The 19,819-nt window shown below is 39.5% G+C and overlaps 1 protein-coding gene across 8 annotated transcripts in view; it reads right to left on the reverse strand.

The window, feature by feature from the left end:
• Positions 1–6,273: 6,273 nt before the first annotated feature.
• DPY19L4 (dpy-19 like 4) overlaps positions 6,274–19,819 on the reverse strand; it is a 101,274-nt gene continuing 87,728 nt past the window's right edge. For 6 of the 8 annotated variants that reach the window (XM_066266038.1, XM_066266036.1, XM_066266033.1 and 3 more), the window contains 3 exons: positions 16,910–17,068; positions 13,891–14,028; positions 7,809–13,726 (listed from right to left, as the gene is read on the reverse strand). In XM_066266038.1, coding sequence (XP_066122135.1) covers positions 13,562–13,726; positions 13,891–14,028; positions 16,910–17,068 — 462 coding nt within the window. In that variant the 3' untranslated portion in view covers positions 7,809–13,561. Of the gene's footprint in view, positions 6,567–7,808; positions 13,727–13,890; positions 14,029–16,909; positions 17,069–19,819 lie in introns of those variants that run through there. The other 2 variants (XM_066266040.1, XM_066266037.1) reach the window with 2 other exon arrangements.

Genomic DNA, 19,819 nt, shown 5'->3' on the forward strand with positions numbered 1-19,819 from the left:
GCGGGGTCACGGCATTAGAAAGGTTGAGGACCACTGCTCTAGGTACTTTATTAGGATAAGAAATGTCCCACGCCTGACTTGTGGTGGCGCAGTGGATAAAGCGTCACCCGGTGTATGACATCTCGGATTTGATTCCTGGTCAAGGCACAAAGGCGAAGGAATCATCTGCTTCTCCCACCACTCCCCCTTTTTCTCCTTTTTACTTCCTGCAGCCAGTGGCTCAACTGGTTCACGCGTGGCCTTGGACACTGAGGATAGCTCCATTGGAGCACATCAGCCTCAGGTACTCAAAATGGCTGGTTTGACTATTGGCCCCAGATGGATCCTGGTAGGGGCACATGTGGGAGTCTGCCTCGCTATCCTGGCTCTCACCTAAAAAAAAAAGAGGAGGAGGGAATCTCCTAGGCCTACAGGAAATATACTGATCTAGATCCACAAGCCCCTGAATATATTTGAATGATAAATATGACCTTTATCTCGAAGAGAACATTTATAATGCCTTTGGAACCTACTCTAGACTTGTCACAGTTCAACCCTGAATATTCAACCACAGACTTAGTGAAAAGTGAAAGCTAAGAGCTGGGCTTTTGATGAAGAAGGCCCTGATAGTAGACAGAGAAAGAATAATAGATGAGTTATACTTCTTCCTGAACATTTAGTGGAGCCAGTCATGCAGCATGTACATGAGACCATTCCCTATGGGAGGGATTCATTAGCACCTATATTAAACCATGACTCACAGGTCCTGGGGAAAATAATAGCTCCATGTGTTGTATGCCAGAGGAACCACCCCACGATAGGACCCTATCAAAAGAAAGAGGGGAAACAATACTGAGGACAGTGTTCATTTGAGGACTGGCAGACCAACTTTACCCAGATGCCGAGTGTCTGAGGATAGAAGTATTTGTTAGTCTTTGTTGATACTTTTTCAGGATAGACAGAAATCTAGCTTAGCAGAACTGAGAAATCCTAGTAGTGTAAGTCCTGCTGAAGGAAGTAATTCTGCACTTCGGCCTACCTGGCAGCATCCAGAGGTATAATGGACCTGTTTTGTTTCAGAAATTACAAAGAAAGTTAGGAAACTTATAGGAATCAAATGGAGACTCCATACAGCATGGAGACCTCCAGCTGCTAGGAAAGTGGGGGAAATGAATCACACCTTGAAGAATACAGCGAAGCTGTGTCAAGAAACTCATCTCCACTGAGACCAAGACTTGCCTATGGCCCTGCTCAGGATAAGGGTGGCTCTTCAAAGTAGGATAGAGTCCTTATGAATTGTGTACAGATGGCCATTTCAGGGTACAATTGGGGTAGGAGACATGTATTTAGACCAAAAAGTAAAGGTAATTAACTGTACACTTAAGTCAGACCTTAGCTATAATTAATTACCTTGCTTATGTTAGAGATCACCCCCAACCCACAGTTTTGCTATATTCCTTTAAGCCTGGAGATAAGGTGTCACTCAAGACTTAGAGCACAGAATTCCCAGAGAGCCAACTAGAAGAAAAGTGAACTGGACCTTGGGTGTACTCCTTACCACCCAACTGCAGTGGAACTGGCAGGAATAAGACCTTGCATTCATCACACCAGAGTAAAGAAAGAACTGGACAAACAATGGACCACCAAACCATAAGAGCTGAAAGTCATTTTTCAAAAACAATGACTTATATTTTTTAAATTACATTTTGTTTAACCCCATGTTGTGGAGGGCTTATTCCTTTCAAATGGGATGAAAATAATCTGGGTCTAAATATTTCTGACCTTTGTCTTACAGAAGGAACCTATGTTGAATAAACTTTGACTCCATTTCTTATAGGTGTTTAGTATTCCCTTAGAAAGTCTTTTGAAATACATTGTTTCATCATGTCAATAAGACCTACTCTGGTATTTAACTGTGGTAACTCTAAGGCAGGGGTCCCCAAACTACAGCCCGCGAGCCACATGCGGCCCCCTGAGGCCATTTATCCGGCCCCCGCTGCACTTTCAGAAGGGGCACCTCTTTCATTGGTGGTCAGTGAGAGGAGCATAGTTCCCATTGAAATACTGTTCAGTTGGTTGATTTAAATTTACTTGTTCTTTATTTTAAATATTTGTTCCCGTTTTGTTTTTTGTTTTTTTACTTTTTAAAAATTTTTTATTTATTCATTTTAGAGAGGAGAGGGAGAGACAGAGAGAGAGAGAGGAGAGACAGAGAGAGATGAGGGGAGGAGCTGGAAGCATCAACTCTCACACGCGCCTTGACCAGGCAAGCCCAGGGTTTCAAACTGGCAACCTCAGCATTTCCAAGTGGATGCTCTATCCACTGCGCCACCACAGGTCAGGCCCTTTTTTTACTTTAAAATAAGATCTGTGCAGTGTGCATAGGGATTTGTTCATAGTTTTTTTTATAGTCTGGCCCTCCAATGGTCTGAGGGACAGTGAACTGGCCCCCTGTGTAAACAAGTTTGGGGACCCCTGCTCTAAGGGATGGGAAATGTTCTCTTTAAACATGTTCAGCAGTAAAATTATTACCTCTATAGCAAATTAATCTCACAGAAAAGAGACAGTTTATAACTAACAGTGGGGAATGATATGGAGTACTAGAGTTAAAATTTTGGCTTACGTAGTGGTGACTTTGGTTGTGGTCAGTGGGCTTAATGTTTAATGCAGATAGAGGCTTTGTTCCAGGATTTGGGATGCCTGAGTGGGCCTACATGACTTAACCAAGATATTCAAGTAATACACTTTTGTGCCCCAGGAGATTGGAGAGACCCACCTTTGTGACCCAGGGGTCTACACAGCTTTTGTGCTAATCATTGGCTGGGGATTGAGATGACTTGGAACATAACCCTTGTCTCCTCAGATCATTGGCCATCTGAATAAAGTGCCCATAAAATATTCAATCCCTGTCACTACTTATTTGACTGAATTGGTGACAGGCAGCATGAACTCTAGTATTTCTGGTTTCCTTATTTCTTTTTATTATTGATTTTAGAGGAGTGAGACGCAGGGGGTGGGGAGAGGAGCAGGAAGCATCAACCCATAGTTGCTTCCCATATGTGCCTTGTTCTGGCAACCAGGGGCCTCAAACCAGCGACGTCAGCACTCCAGCCCAATGCCCCATCCACTGCGCCACCACAGGTCAGGCCAGTATTTCTGGTTTCAAATATTATCCTCATTTTATTTTACTTTGTCACTATGATTATGAAGTCCACTAAATAGTATTATACGTGAATATTTGCAGCAAACACTTGAGTCTGTTTATATTTTTATGAAACATTTAATTTATCAGGCTGACAGCCATTCCCTCATTCAATAGGTAAAGTCACAATTTTTCAGGTAAGCAGTAACTATTAATTGTATTTCCTTACGAATGATATTACCAAGAGAAGACAGTTGCTATAAACAGAAAATATCAATAAACAGGTATTATTTTTTTTTAAAAGAACCAAATGGAAATTTTGAAATTGAAAAGTACAACCGAAATAAAAATGTGGGTCACCATTAAGCACATCGACATAAGCGCAATATAGGAATACAAGAACTCCAAGTTTGATTTTTAAGAAATTCTTAAGCCTGAGCTGTGGTGGTGCAGTGGATAAAGCGTCGACCTGGAAATGCTGAGGTCGCCGGTTCAAAACCCTGGGCTTGCCTGGTCAAGGCACATATGGGAGTTGATGCTTCCAGCTCCTCCCCCCTTCTCTCGCTCTGTTTCTCCTCTCTCTGTGTGTGTCTCTCTCTCCTCTCTAAAATGAATAAATTAAAAAAAAAAAAAAAGAAATTCTTAAGGAATATAACCAAGAACCTCAACCAACTCCAAATAAGATACATGCAAGTAGATCTACTTCAAACACATCATAGTAACAATGCTTTATCAGTAACATCAAGTGTGAGTAACAGTGCAATAAAAACTATAAGCATTTGTGCTTCAAAGGACATTATCAAGGAAGTGGAGCAAACCCGCTTGATGGGCAAAGAATGTGAACGAACATTACTTCAAGAAGATATACAAATGACTCCAAAGAAGATATATAATAATAAGCTCCAGGGGACAGAGTTTCAGGCACACAAAAAGATTCTCAACATCATTAGTCATGATTGAAATGTGGATTAAAACCACAATGATACACCACTTCACACTCTCCTGGATGCCTATAATCAAAGAGAAAGATAATAGCAAGCATTGGTGAGACTGTGAAGAAACTGGAAACCTCATACCTGTTGGAGGGGTTGTAAAATGGTACGGTCACTTTAAAAACCAGCCCAAAAGTTTCTCAAATAGTTACTACAGCTATCATATGACCCAAAAATTCTACTCCTAGACATATACCCAAGAAGAATAAAAGCAAATGTTCACCCAAAAAACTTATTTATTTTTATTTATTCATTTTAGAGAAGAGAGACAGAGAGAGAGAGAGAAGGGAGGAGGAGCAGGAAGCATCAACTCCCACATGTGCCTTGACCGTGCAAGCCCAGGGTTTTGAACCAGCGACCTCAGCATTCCAGGTCGATGCTTGATCCACTGCGCCACCACAGGTCAGCACCCACAAAACTTACACAAGAATGTTCACAGAAGCAGTATAGCAGGATAATAGCCAAAAAGTAGAAACAAACCAAGAATAAACAAAATGATATATCCATAAAATGCAATATTATTTGGCAATAAAAGGGATACATGCAACATGAATCTTCAAAAACATGCTAAATTAAAGAAACCAGTCACAAAAGACCAAATATACATATATTGTATAATTCTATTTATGTGAAATGTCCAGTAAATGGCCAATAGTCACAGCCATCACAGCTAGGCACATGCAGGTTTCCATTAGATTTGGACAGATGGTAGAGAAACAGCAGAGCCAAAAACTGGTCGGTCATTCCTTTATTCCAGCCTCGCAACCGGTCGGCGAGTAAAAACACACAGGGCACCAAAACTCACTCACAACTTCTCCGGTTCCACAACCAGGAGAATCTTTTCTGTTTTTTCCTAGAATCAAAGACCCCCACTAGTCTAAGTTACCTCTGGTTCCCCATCTGCACACTTTATTCCTTCTTATCTCTGCACAAACTGGCTGCTTCTTCAGTGCCCTGCCATGTTGGCTGCTGCTTCCCCTCAGCACACTGCCTTTCTGCTCTCACTTTGCAAAAATATGGCTTCCTTCTTCTTCTCCTTTCTTCTTAAAAACTTTTTCGCGTGAAACTCCTCCTCCAGCACACATTAGCATAACAAAACCTCTTCCCAAGCAGGAAAGTAATTAGTAGTTTCACCTGGCAGTGGCCATTCACCTTGGCAGCAGCGATTTTTTTTTTTTTTTGTATTTTTTCTGAAGTTGGAAATGGGGAGGCAGTGAGACAGACTCCCGCATGTGCCTGACCAGGACCCACCTGGCACGCCCACCAGGGGGTGATGCTCCGCCCATCTGGGGTGTTGCTCTGTTGCAACCAGAGCCATTCTAGTGCCTGAGGCAGAGGCCACAGAGCCATTCTCAGCGCCTGGGCCAACTTTGCTCCAATGGAGCTTCAGCTGTGGGAGGGGAAGAGGGAGACAGAGAGGAAGGAGAGGGAGAGGGGTGGAGAAGCAGATGGGCGCTTCTCCTGTGTGCCCTGGCCGGGAATCGAACCCGGGACTCCTGCACGCCAGGCTGACGCTCTACTGCTGAGCCAACCGGCCAGGGCCAGCAGCAGCCATTTTTAACAATAAAAGTGAGCAAACCCTAAAAATACAGGTTTTACAAAGTCATTTACCCAACATCCAGAATGGATGACCAGGTGGTGGCGCAGAGGATAGAGCGTCGGACAGGGACGCAGAGGACCTGGGTTCAAGACCCCAAGGTCACCAGCTTGAGCGCGGGCTCATCGGGTTAGAGCAAAGCTCACCAGCCTGAGCCCAAGGTCACTGGCTCGAGCAAGGGGTCACTCGGTCTGCTGTAGCCCCCCCTCCACCATCAAGGCACATATGAGAAAACAATCAATGAACAACTAAGAAACTGCAACATAGAACTGATGTTTCTCATCTCTCTCTTCCTGTCTGTCCCTCTCTCTGACTCTACCTGTCTCAGCTGCAGAAAAAAAAATTGTGGTGATAATTGGACAACTCTGTGAATATACTAAAAAATGTTGAGTTGTACACTTTAAATGGGTTAATTGTATGGTATGTAAATTATCTCACAGAGAAGTAACTAAAAAGGTTTATGTATAAATAAAAAAAAATGACTACAATTATTTTTTCTTTTTTAAAAATTTTATTTATTTATTTATTTATTTATTTTTACAGAGACAGAGAGTGAGTCAGAGAGAGGGATAGACAGGGACAGACAGGCAGGAATGGAGAGAGATGAGAAGCATCGATCATTAGTTTTTCATTGCGCGTTGCAACACCCTAGTTGCTCATTGATTGCTTTTTCATATGTGCTTTGACCACGGGCCTTCAGCAGACCAAGAAACCCCTTGCTGGAGCCAGTGACCTTGGGTTCAAGCTGGTGGGATTTTGCTCAAACCAGATGAGCCACGCTCAAGCTGGCGACCTCGGGGTCTCGAACCTGGGTCTTCTGCATCCCAGTCCGACGCTCTATCCACTGCGCCACCGCCTGGTCAGGCAAAAAAATGACTACAATTTTTAAAAGAATTTTATTATGGAAACATAACAAGAAAAATAATTAAACATACAATCATTTTATTCCTGATAATAAGTACATATTACAAAAATTTGAAGTAAACTAGTTGATACCCCAACTCTTTTAAAGGATTTATATTTATTGAAGTTAACTTTTATTCCTTTGGAAAGATATAACCTTAGTCACAGGACAAACATATTAATCTAATTATTCTTTGCCACAGATATGATTCAGGAATCAAAATACATAAAACTAGTTGTATTCATCTTTGTTAAATAGCTGTGCAAAACTATTAACATAAAATACGGAAGGATTCTTTAGGAAATATTTCAAACTGTAACTTGGGAATATGTTTCTTTCTGAAACTATTATTCCATTAAATACAAGGGTCAGCAGTTCAATGTATCTCTTATAGAATTTCACATAGGATTATTCATGTCAAGATTAAAACATTGCAAATTCTAAGAACTTATAAACAGAAATGATTCAAAGATGCCTGTATTTTATATCCAGCAAATCTTGTCCTAAAATGCTCCTTTTTTAAAATTATGAAAACAAGTTTGATGTTTAGAAACCTTAGTGGAAAAACATAGTTCAATCAAATATATTCTTTTGAAATTTTTACATCTAATTTTACTTAAATTGTTAATTCGACACATTCAAAAACTTAATAATGAGCTATTGTTTCAATAAGAAATTGCTGAATTGTACTTGCAACTTTTCAAGGCTGGGATTTTAATACATATTGGGATTTAAAACTATCAGCAAACAGCAAAAACTATTTTAGAAACTGGTCAAATAGCCCTGGCCGGTTGGCTCAGCGGTAGAGCATCGGCCTAGCGTGCGGAGGACCCAGGTTCGATTCCCGGCCAGGGCACACAGGAGAAGCGCCCATTTGCTTCTCCACCCCTCCGCCGCGCTTTCCTCTCTGTCTCTCTCTTCCCCTCCCGCAGCCAAGGCTCCATTGGAGCAAAGATGGCCTGGGCGCTGGGGATGGCTCTGTGGCCTCTGCCTCAGGCGCTAGAGTGGCTCTGGTCGCAATATGGCGACGCCCAGGATGGGCAGAGCATCACCCCCTGGTGGGCAGAGCGTCGCCCCATGGTGGGCGTGCCGGGTGGATCCCAGTCGGGCGCATGCGGGAGTCTGTCTGACTGTCTCTCCCTGTTTCCAGCTTCAGAAAAATGAAAACAAAAAAACAATAAAACAAAAAAAAAAGAAACTGGTCAAATAAGAGAGAATATATTGAGATGTTATTTGCTTTATAGAAGGTTCTTAAATATATAGAATACTTCATAACATATGCTCTTTAAATATTCATGCATTTAAAATAAATTTACCAAAAAAAGAAACTGACATACAACTTTTAGAAACCCCATCAATTTTATAGAGAGGTACCAGTTTTATCCACAAAAGTCATCAAAATGTTTTAACAGTTCAAAATACAAAGGGCCAAAAAACAACTTTTCTAAAACAACAGTTCAATTAGATGGCAATTCATTGTTCCCTTCAAGAAATTCATAATTTAAAAAATAAGCATATTTTTCACTCCTAATTTGTAACACATTTTGATTTCCATTTCTGCTTTATCTTGAATCAATGTGGACTGTGTGAATGAGTGCCACAACATTGAGGCTATTGGCGATTTGGATTAATATCCTGAAAAAACATGCTGTCTGTATACATAAAATAATAAAGAAAAAAGTTCTGAAGTACAATGCGTATTCCCTAGGTTGTAAAACCTGCCACTCTAACAAAAAGCACCAAGACACAGATGACAAAGATAGAAAAAATATAAACCAGTATAGAGAGGGTCAATACCACATACTTTATCAGTTAAGTTTTATTTGTTGATTGTTTGACATTTGCAAGCTAAATAAATGAATTTAGCAAGTTAAAACCCCATCACTGCCTGCATGGCCAGTAGTCGCCACTGTCACAGCCAGGCATGTGCAGGTTCCCATTAGATTTGGACAGACGGTAAAGAAACAGCGGAGCCGAAAACTGGTGGGCCATTTTTTATTCTAGCCTCACCCCCGGCGGGCAAGTAAACACACACACACACAGGGCTCCAAACCCCATTCATTCAGTGCTCACAAAGCTACTGACACATCTGGGCTTTCCTAGAATCAAAGGCCCCCCCACCAGCCTCAGTCTCCTCTGGTTCCCCATCTCCTTCTCCCTTCTCATCTCTGCACAAACTGGCTTCTCTTTCAGCACCCTGCCATCTTGGCTGCCTTCTCTGCAAAAAATATGGTTTCCGTCCTCCTCCTCCTCCTCCTCCTCTTAAATTTTTTTGGCGTGTAAACTCCTCCTCCAGCGCACATTAGCATAACAAAGCCCCTTCCCAAGCAGGAAGGTAATTAGCTGTTTCACCTGGTAGCAGCCATTACCTTGTCAGCGGCCATTTTTAACAATAAAAATGAGCAAAATCAAATAACACAAGTTTTACAAACTTATTTGCCCAATACTGCCTTTAACAAAGATTTGCTTATTAGTATAAAGAGCATAGTGAGGATTCTCTTGTACTTAACGATGAGGAAAAAGTTACCAAATATTTTTATGGAAAAGAAATGGATAATATTTTTGGAAAATAAAAAGTAAACTTTGAAATAAAGAAGTTAAGGCACTTGTTTCAATGGTTTAGCAACAGCAAGGGCAAAGTACGTTTTGTATTTCTTCAAGAAATTCCTTTCACACACAAAAAACCATAAATTTGCTTCTACATAAATCTTTATGTCAAATCTAACAATTGTAAGTTACCTGTTGTGGAGACAGTAACATACTCGAGACCACATAGAGTGCACCAAGGGACTAGGGGAAAGCAACTCACAATCACCCATACAGGTTTCACAAGACAGCCCTGACCCCTGGTCCTTACAGGTATTTACTGATACACACAAATAGAAGCAGGGACAAGAATGAGAAAGCTAGGAAGGGGGACTTTTTTAGAGCAGATAAAAGGGCAAGGGAGTAGCTCAAACATTCCCACCTATTGATTAATCAGAATTGCTAATTCTATCCTTATTGTGCACAGTACTGCATTCAGTAGTTTTGTCAGTAAAACCACTGTGGCCTTTGCCTCAGGGCACTGAACTCTGTCCCTGTTCTATGTTCCTATTCAGGGACTCGACAGGTACTCAAATAGAATTACTTGCAGAATTCTTGGTCATTTGTTAATCTACAAATAAGTAAGGAAATTAACTAAATGCTCCTCACTCAAAGTTTTCTAGTACTATTGTTTTAACTACAGTTAATATAGAAACAAATAATATTATCTCCCATATCCAGTATTTTTTCTACATTAAAGTTCACATTTTCCTTTCCTCTGATGTTAAATGAAAAATTCATTCATTTAGAAAATTCAATTAAAAGTTTCTCCAGAACATATTTACCCTGACTTATCAATGTCACTGCATTAAAATTAATAAAAAAGAATAACAAATTAAAAAAAGTTTCTCCAAATCTCTTTTATTTAAAAAATAAGTTGACAAAAGCAAAAGCAACGCACTAATGTAAAAAAAAACAAACCTACAACAAACTAATTCAGCATATTAGATCATAATGTAAATCATTAAAAATTCAGTTATTTCATGCTATAGAAGAATCAGGCTGTTCTACTTCCCTTTCAAAATATGCTAGCTGACTTTTAAATCAAGATGTTTTATATGTTCTAATCATGAGTATTATCATATGACTATTCAGTATGTACTTAGGTAATATCTTCATAAGGCTCGAAGCTAAATATTAGTGACTCACTATTAAGATGTACAGAGAAACTGAAATAGTCTGCCTACACCTATCTTAATATAATTGGTAAAAATTACATAAAAGCATGAAATGAGAACCAATAGAACTAATGTACCAGATATATGACACAGCCATCAAACAATTCTTAAGCCTCAAAAGAGCAAAGCATCCTAGCGCTAGTCTTAGAATGAATGTGCTTTTGTATTTTTAAAACATATTACAGAAAATAAAGATAATGAAAAGATGTTCCCTTCTCATGTAGAGTAATAAAACTGCAATTTTTACAGTACTTTGAAAAGTGAAAATTTTGAAAACCTGTTCACTAAACACATATATACATGCATCTCATTTTATTAAAACGATATATTCAGCCTGACTAGTGGTGGTGCAGTGGATGGAGCATTGACCTGGGACGCTGAGGACCCAGGTTTAAAATCCCGAGGTCACCAGTTTGAGTGCAGGCTTGCCAGCTTGAGTACGGGGTCACTGGCTTGAGTGTGGGATCATCAACATAATCCCAAGGTCGCTGGCTTCATCCAAGGGGTTGCTGGCTTGAGCAAGGGGTCATTGGCTCAGCTTAAGCCCCCCCAGTCAAGGCACATGTGGGGGCCAATCAATGAACAACTAAAGAAGTGATCCAACTATGAGTTGAGGCATCTCATCTCTCTCTCTCCCCTTCCTGTCTCTCTGTCTCAAAAAAAAAAAAAAGATATATTCATCCTGAAAAAAAAAAAAAGGTATATTCATCCTGAATCTCTTCATAAAGCCAAATAAATAATTTTAGATTTTCTTTTAATAAATGATTAAAAATATGAAAACTTAAAAAAAAATTTTATTCACTTTAGTGAGAGAGGAAGGGATAAAGAGAGAGAGAGAAAAAGAGAGAGAGAGAAACATCCAGCTGTTCCTGTATGTGTCATGACCGGGATTAAACCTGCAACCTCTGACCTTTGTGACAATGCTCTAACCAACAGAGCTATCCAGCCAGGGTTCAAATTACGACAACAAGGATGGACCCTGATAACATTATACTGAGTGAAATAAGTAAATCAGAAAAAACTAAGAACTGTATGATTCCATATATATAGGTGGGACACAAAATTGAGATTCATGTATATAGATAAGAGTGCAGTGGTTACCAGGGGGAGGGGAAGGGAGGAAAGAGAGGAGTGGGGGAAGGGTAGAGGCATAAAGAAACCAAATAAAAGGTGATGAAGAACAGTTTGACTTTGGGTGATGGGTATACAACATAATCAAATGTCAAAATGATCTGGAGATGTTTTCTCTGAATCTAGGTACTCCAATTGATCAATGTCACCCCGTTAAAATTGTCTAAATAAAATTAAAAAAAAAAAGAAAACATTTAACTTAAAGGAACAGAGCACTGAGACTATGAAACTGCTGTGAATTATATTTGTCATTTTGTCCTCTATGTTGAAGACTATAACAAGTTTCATAAATAATAGCACTTTTGTTCTATAATAAATATCTGTATGCAAAAGAATGTTTAACAGTATCTGCACATATCTCCAGTAACTGTTGTCAATTTAGTGTACATAGTTTTATCCTGATAAAGACTTTTTTATCTAATACTTCAGCAGAAAATGTGAATACACTGTATACCCCATATCCTTATTTTTAAAGACCCAAAAACATTCTTTAAATTTTTTTTTTTTTTCCTTTTCATTTTTCTGAAGCTGGAAACGGGGAGAAACAGTCAGACAGACTCCCGCATGCGCCCGACCGGGATCCACCCAGCACGCCCACCATGGGGCGACGCTCTGCCCACCAGGGGGCGATGCTCTGCCCATCCTGGGCGTCGCCATATTGCGACCAGAGCCACTCTAGCGCCTGAGGCAGAGGCCACAGAGCCATCCCCAGCGCCCGGGCCATCTTTGCTCCAATGGAGCCTTGGCTGCGGGAGGGGAAGAGAGAGACAGAGAGGAAAGTGCGGCGGAGGGGTGGAGAAGCAAATGGGCGCTTCTCCTGTGTGCCCTGGCCGGGAATCGAACCTGGGTCCTCCGCACGCTAGGCCGACGCTCTACCGCTGAGCCAACCAGCCAGGGCCAAAAACATTCTTATAAATGTCTTTTAAAAGGTATATTGGTATCAAGAGTTACTGTTTTATCATTATTAAATTGGTATCAAATTTATGAGCCTAAGTGACAAAAGCTAACCACATAATAGTCACAAAATAATAAAATGCAATATCATGCACTATATACTACTAAGGAAGTGCTCACATATAAATGAAAGATGAGTAAGCAGTATCATGGAAAATCTGGATATATCTTTATTTATTTTTTATTTTATTTTTTACAGAGACAGAGAGAAAGTCAGAGAGAGGAACAGATAGGGCCAGACAGATAGGAACGGAGAGAGCTGAGAAGCATCAATCATTAGTTTTTCGTTGTGACACCTTAGTTGTTCATTGATTGCTTTCTCGTATGTGCCTTGACCACGGGCCTTCAGCAGACTGAGTAACCCCTTGCTGGAGCCAGCGACCTTGGGTCCAAGCTGGTGAGCTTTGCTCAAACCAGATGAGCCCGTGCTCAAGCTGGCGACCTTGGGGTCTTGAACCTGGGTCCTCCGCATCCCACTTCAATGCTCTATTCACTGCGTCACTACCTGGTCAGGCTGGATATATCTTTATATAAATCTTTTAAAAAATCACTTCCCTTTATATCCATTTAAATTTAAATGTCACATATTTTCAGCTAACATTTAAATTAAGTTTTTTATTATAATATTTCAGTTCTAGTATAAACCATAAAATACCTTTAGAAACTGCCTTGAAGACAAGAATAATTCTCTCCTTCTATAATTATATCACATTAAGCATATATTAAATATTATGTTTAAGAAATATACTCAGACCTTGAATATATTCAAATTCAAGATCAATGTTATGATAAAATGAAGATTTATGAAGAAATTTTTACAATAGTTTAGAAGGTGAAATCTTTAAAGACCATGTAACAATAAGAAAAATACCTGGCTGAAATATTGCAGAGTGGTAAGATTTGACATTTTACTAAAGGACAGTAATGCTGAATCTTCCGTTCCCTACAGAACTGTTGATCTGGTTACAGGCAGGAGGGGAAAAGCAGCAGCTACACTTCAAATGTCCACACTCTGATTTCCAAAAGACACCACGTTGGTGGAAGAAAATCACATTTTACTTCAGATGATATGTCTTTGAAATGAAGGTTCTGCTATTTTCAAGACTGAAAGGATATCACAGTGTTGATTTTATATACAAAGTAGGATCTGTTCCAGTATACTCTAGTGAAATAATTCACATATGGAGAATAGTTAATTTTGACCTCATGACAAAATCGCCCATATTTTGAGTAGGTTAACTTGTCACCCTCTTCGCACACCACCTATCAAAAGATATGAAACATAATATTAAAAAGTTTATTAAGCTTATAAAAGTTATATAATCAATGCACAAATGACTATATTTATGTAGAAATATATTATACGGACCACCTTACATTGTTTAGCAAACATTTCACACTGTTTAAAAACAGAAGCTTCGCCTGACCTGTGGTGGCACAGTGGATAAAGCATTGACCTGGAATGCTGAGGTTGCCGGTTTGAAACCCTGGGCTTGTCTGGTCAAGGCACATATGGGAGTTGATGCTTCCTGCTCCTCCCCCCCTTCTCTCTCTCTCTCCCCTCTCTAAAATTAATAAATAAAAATATATTAAAAAAATAAAAATAAAAACAATAGCTTCTTCATAAGAGTCACCATGTACACTAAACTTTTGAGCTTCCCAATGAAATTGAGAAACCAGTATAAAGTGTTTCCAATTTTTAAAAGATTTAGTCCTAATATCCAGAAGGCTATGTCTCTATAGTCCATTATCATTCCTCTGAAGAACTTGATGAAGGAGCCTATCAAGGCTGAGAAACCTAACATATAGGGTAGGGCAAAAGTAGGTTTACAGTTACTCATATAGAAAATAATACAATAAATAAATTTTTATTTATTTTAGAGAGAGGAGAAAGAAGGAGAGGGAGAGAGAGAGAGAGAGAGAGGCGGTGAAGCAAGAAGCATCAACTCCCATATGTGCCTTGACCAGGCAAGCCAGGGGTTTTGAATCAGCGACCTAAGTGTTCCAGGTCAACGCTTTATCCATTGCACCACCACAGGTCAGGTACAATAAGTAAAAGAATAAAGTTTGTTTTGCAAATTCACAATTGTAAACCTACTTTTGCCCCACCTTACATTATATTCTTTTTTTTTTTTTTTTTTTAATCTTTCTTGAAGCTGGAAACCGGGAGAGACAGTCAGACAGACTCCCGCATGCGCCCAACCGGGATCCACCCGGCACGCCCACCAGGGGGCGATGCTCTGCCCCTCCGGGGGCGTCGCTCTGCCGCGACCAGAGCCACTCTAGCGCCTGGGGAAGAGGCCAAGGAGCCATCCCCAGCGCCCGGGCCATCTTTGCTCCAATGGAGCCTTGGCTGCGGGAGGGGAAGAGAGAGACAGAGAGGAAGGGGGGCGGGGGTGGAGAAGCAAATGGGTGCTTCTCCTATGTGCCCTGGCCGGGAATCAAACCTGGGTCCCCCGCACGCCAGGCCAACGCTCTACCGCTGAGCCAACTGGCCAGGGCCTTACATTATATTCTTAATGTATATTCAAACACTTCTCCTGGTATAGAATTGTCTTACAATTACCTAGTAAGCAAGTAAATTTTTGTGACTTATCCAGTATAAACCTTTACATCTCACCTTAATGATTTTCACTAAGATATCTTAGCTAACTTGAAGGATTTTCTATAAAACATTAAATGTTATTCTAATGCTTACAAAAGACTTCAGAGAGCCAACTTTAAAAGGAAAATGATATGTGCCCTGGCCGGTGGCACAGTAGATAGTATTGTCCCAGAGCACTGAGATCACCGGTTCGATCCCAGTGCTGCCGGCTCCCTCCTTGGGTCACTAGCGTGATTCTGAGGACACTGGCTCAATCACAGGGTGCTGGCTGGACCCTGAGGTGGCTGATTTGAGCCCTGGCCAGGGCACATATAAGAAGCAATCAGCCTGACCTGTGGTGGTGCAGTGAATAGAGTGTTGACCTGAAATGCTGAGGTTGGTGGTTCAAATCCCCAGGCTTGTCCGGTCAAGGCACATATAGGAAGCAGCTATGAGTTCATGCTTCCCATTCCTCCCCCCGACTCTCTCTCTCTCCATCCTCTAGCTAAAATCAATAAATAAAATCTTTAGAAAAAAAAAGAAGCAATCAATGGCACAACTAAATAAAACAATAAGTTGATACTTCTTTCTCTTTCCTCCATACCCTCTCTCTCAAAAAAAATAAAAATGATAGATTAGCTTTAAGTCCATGACTGGCATTATATGAAAGTAACCTGATCTTCAAAATGAAGCAAAAAGGTAGCTAAAGCAGAATAAAAAGGCTTCAGATAGCAGATAGGCAATACAGCAGTAATTATTAAATAACTGAGATGTTTAATAAAATTCCATTTTATCACCAATTAAAGATCATAGACATAAAGTTACAACAGAGAAAATTCAAAATACATGCAGCAGAAAACAGTAAGTTTATATTAGAAGTTTAAGGGGTCATGGAGAAAAAGAAGGGTGAAAAACATAAAAACTAATTTCTCACCTCCAAACTGGTCTAGGAAGACAGAGCTAATTATTTAGGATGAGACAGAAGAATGTTGGCTGCAACCTGAATAGAATATGCACTCCAACCTAGCATGACCTAACAAACTTTTCCTAACGTTCTCCACCCTCAGCTTTCCCAGGAATAAGGTACCCATTACAGACAACACACTCCCTATGTGGTCTTCTTAGTTGCTAGACATACAGTTTATACTGCAGGCTAAGAGCTAAGATAGTTCGGTAAAATGGCTGAAATCAATGAAAAATTAATATATAACTGAGTTCTAACAACTAAAGTGGTTCTGAATACACTAATTTTTGTGGATAACAGGAACTTAGTGTAAGAACTATGATAATTTAGTAAGCAATTTTTCTAGATATGTATCTAATTACAAGAAATATCTCAACATAAGAATATAACATTGCAACCAGCTGCTATTTAGATAACTGAGTTAAAATAAAATTCAAATCAAATTATACCACCTTGTTTATAAATGCTCATTTTTTTCAGTATTATTTTATATTGGTTTCAAGTGAACAGTAAAGTGATTAGACAATCATATACTTTACAAAGTGTTCCCCAATATTCCCAGTACCCACCTGGCACCATACCTATGTAGTTATCAAAGTATTACTACATTCTCTATGCTGATCTTTACACCCCCGGGCATCCTTTGTTTATAAGTATTGAACATGCATAAGTATAGGCAATGAATAAGAAACCCACATATTGTTGTTGTTGTTGTTTTGCAATAAAACCCCATTTTGTTTTGTACATCAAAAAACCACTTCAAATTATTTTTAAAAAGTTCCCCCAACTGTTAACATAACTTATATAGTCTTAAGTTCCAAAAATAAAATTTAAAGATTACAAGTTTAAATAAAGTCATTTTTCTCAAAAAGACTTAATTTCCCAAATGGTTACTTACATGGCCATTTGCAATGTCTAATAAATCTTTAACCCTACAGCCTCTCACGGTTCCCACCTCATTGCAGATAGCATCCTCTACAATTAGGTAATTAGCTTTGTAAGATGTCAATATTTTATAAATATCCTCGGCAGATCGCTTTGAATAGATTTGATAGATCTGAAAAAATATAATTAAAAGTTATTTTAAAAGATATTTAAAACTTTTCTTAATCAAAACTATACATTAAGCATTTACGATGTTCCTTTTTCTCTATGTTCTTAGTATTGAGTATTATCCATGGAAAATAAAGATACCACTAAGACTTGATATCTGCCCTCAGGAAGTTTATATTCATATGTAACTACCCATTTGAATATCTTCTTTGGAGAAATGTACATTTAAGTCTTTTGCTCATTGTTCCCTTAGTTTTATTGAGATAAAACTGAAATATAACATGGTGTAAGTTTAAAATGTATCTTGTACTAATTTTAATTTAATACACTAAAATATGGCAAAATGATTACCACCATAATGTTAGCTAACTCCTTCATAATGTCACATAATTACCATTTCCTTTTTGTGGTAAGAACATTTAAGATCTCTCTTAGCAACTGTCAAGTATATAATAGAGCCTTACTAACAATAATCACCATTTTGTACATTAGATCCCTAGTATTTGTCTTCCTCTAATTTATTTCACTTAATGTAACATGCTCAAGATCCATCCCTACCCATTTTTAATTGATTTGTCTTATTATTGAGTTATAATAGTTCCTTTAATCTTTCTTATTGCCATGTATTAGAGTATTTTAGTCATTTTACATATGAGATAAAAGTCAGCACGGTTGAAAATAATTTTACCATTATAATTTTACCATTGTCACAAAATACCAAATGAGCTAATGATTGCTTAAAACTCAAATCTTTATTCTGTGGCATTTTTTTTTTTTTTTTTTGTATTTTTCTGAAGTTGGAAACGGGGAGAGACAGTCAGACAGACTCCCGCATGTGCCCGACCGGGATCCACCCGGCACGTCCACCAGGGGGCGACGCTCTGCTGCGACCAGACCCACTCTAGCGCCCGGGGCAGAGGCCAAGGAGCCATCCCCAGCGCCCGGGCCATCTTTGCTCCAATGGAGCCTTGGCTGCGGGAGGGGAAGAGAGAGACAGAGAGGAAGGAGAGGGGGTGGAGAAGCAAATGGGTGCTTCTCCTATGTGCCCTGGCCGGGAATCAAACCCGGGTCCCCCGCATGCCAGGCCGACGCTCTACCGCTGAGCCAACCGGCCAGGGCTCTGTGGCATTTTTCATAACAAATTTTCTGTCCTTATTAGATAATGTATCCAGACATTGTCAAATGTCCCCTAATTGTCCCAGGTTTGAGAATCACTGGCCTTAGAGATCATACAAAAATCAGCCACGTGTTATGAATTCACTGGGGAACAAACTTTTTTCATTTTTTGTCTCATGAGGTTTTAGAATTGTTTCTATATATTTCTGCATCGCTGATTTCAACCTGAAATCCGATTTTTGGTGCATACTCTAGTTTTTATGCAATTTTAATTTATTTTTGTTACAGTTAATGGTATGCATTGGTTTTTAAATTGGAGTTAAAGGGCAACGACTCTTGGATTGAACATAACCACAAGGCAATTAATGTTTTACAAACATCACTTTTACATAATTGTAGTTGTTTTTAAATGTAAAAAATTATTATCTGATAAAAAACACCCTCTTATTTTGTGTTAAGATTGAATCATGGCTTCTTCAAGTAGACATAAATGTAAGAATAGTTCTGACACCTTCTGTTATATATGTGGCTGTTACATACTTCAACGTGAAAGGCACAAGATTTCATCATTTGTGACACATGCATATATTGCCTATTTTCAAGTTCCCCTTGGCGATCAAGACAAGAATTGGGCTCCTCATATTGTGTGTCATAACTGTGAAGAAATGCTTCATGGCTGGACAAAAGGAAAATGAAAAGGAATACCTTTTGGTATTCCTATGGTTTGGCGTGAACCTAAGGACCACAGCAGTGACTGTTATTTCTGTCTGATCCATACAAAGGGCATCAGCAAGAAAAATGGCATATGATCACATATCATTCCTAATATTCCTTCAGCAATACGACCTATCCCCCACTCTGAGACACTCCCGGTCCAGTTTTCAATGGTTTTATTTATTCTAAGGACGAAGAAAGTGAACATGGTGATCAAGTATATTTTGATAAGATGCATGAGGAAATGGTTGTAGAATCTGAAGGGTCTTTTTCTTATGCCAAGCAGCCATTAACCCCTCAGCAGTTTAGCCAACCTGGAATTGAATGATTTAGTAGAATGATATAAAAATTGTCCGCAACTTTCTGAAGTATGAGGAGCATAACTGGATCATTTGTGTGGATCTTTTTCTTTTTTTTCAGAGACAGAGTCAGAGAGAGTGACAGATAGGGACAGACAGGCAGGAATGGAGAGAGATGAGAAGCATCAATCATCAGTTTTTCGTTGCAACACCTTAGTTGTTCATTGATTGCTTTCTCATATGTGCCTTGACCATGGGCCTTGAGCAGACCGAGTAACCCCTTGCTCAAGCCAGTGACCTTGGGTCCAAGCTGGTGAGCTTTTATGCTCAAACCAGATGAGCCCGTACTCAAACTGGTGACCTCCGGGTCTCGAACTTGGGTCCTACACATCCCAGTCCGATGCTCTATCCACTGTGCCACTACCCAGTCAGTTTTGTGTGGATCTTAAAATGGTAAATTTCCTGCTAGGACAACAGAGAGGTTTCATGAAGTATCCTTGTTTTCTGTGTTTGTGGGACAGCCGAGCTTGGAAGAAACACTGGACACAGAAAGAGTGGCCAAAACGTGAAGCTCTGGAAGTAGGGATGCAAAATATTGTGAATGAACTTGTAGTTAATTGAGACAG

Source organism: Saccopteryx bilineata, chromosome 3 (assembly GCF_036850765.1).
Source record: "Saccopteryx bilineata isolate mSacBil1 chromosome 3, mSacBil1_pri_phased_curated, whole genome shotgun sequence".
NCBI lineage: Eukaryota > Metazoa > Chordata > Mammalia > Chiroptera > Emballonuridae > Saccopteryx > Saccopteryx bilineata.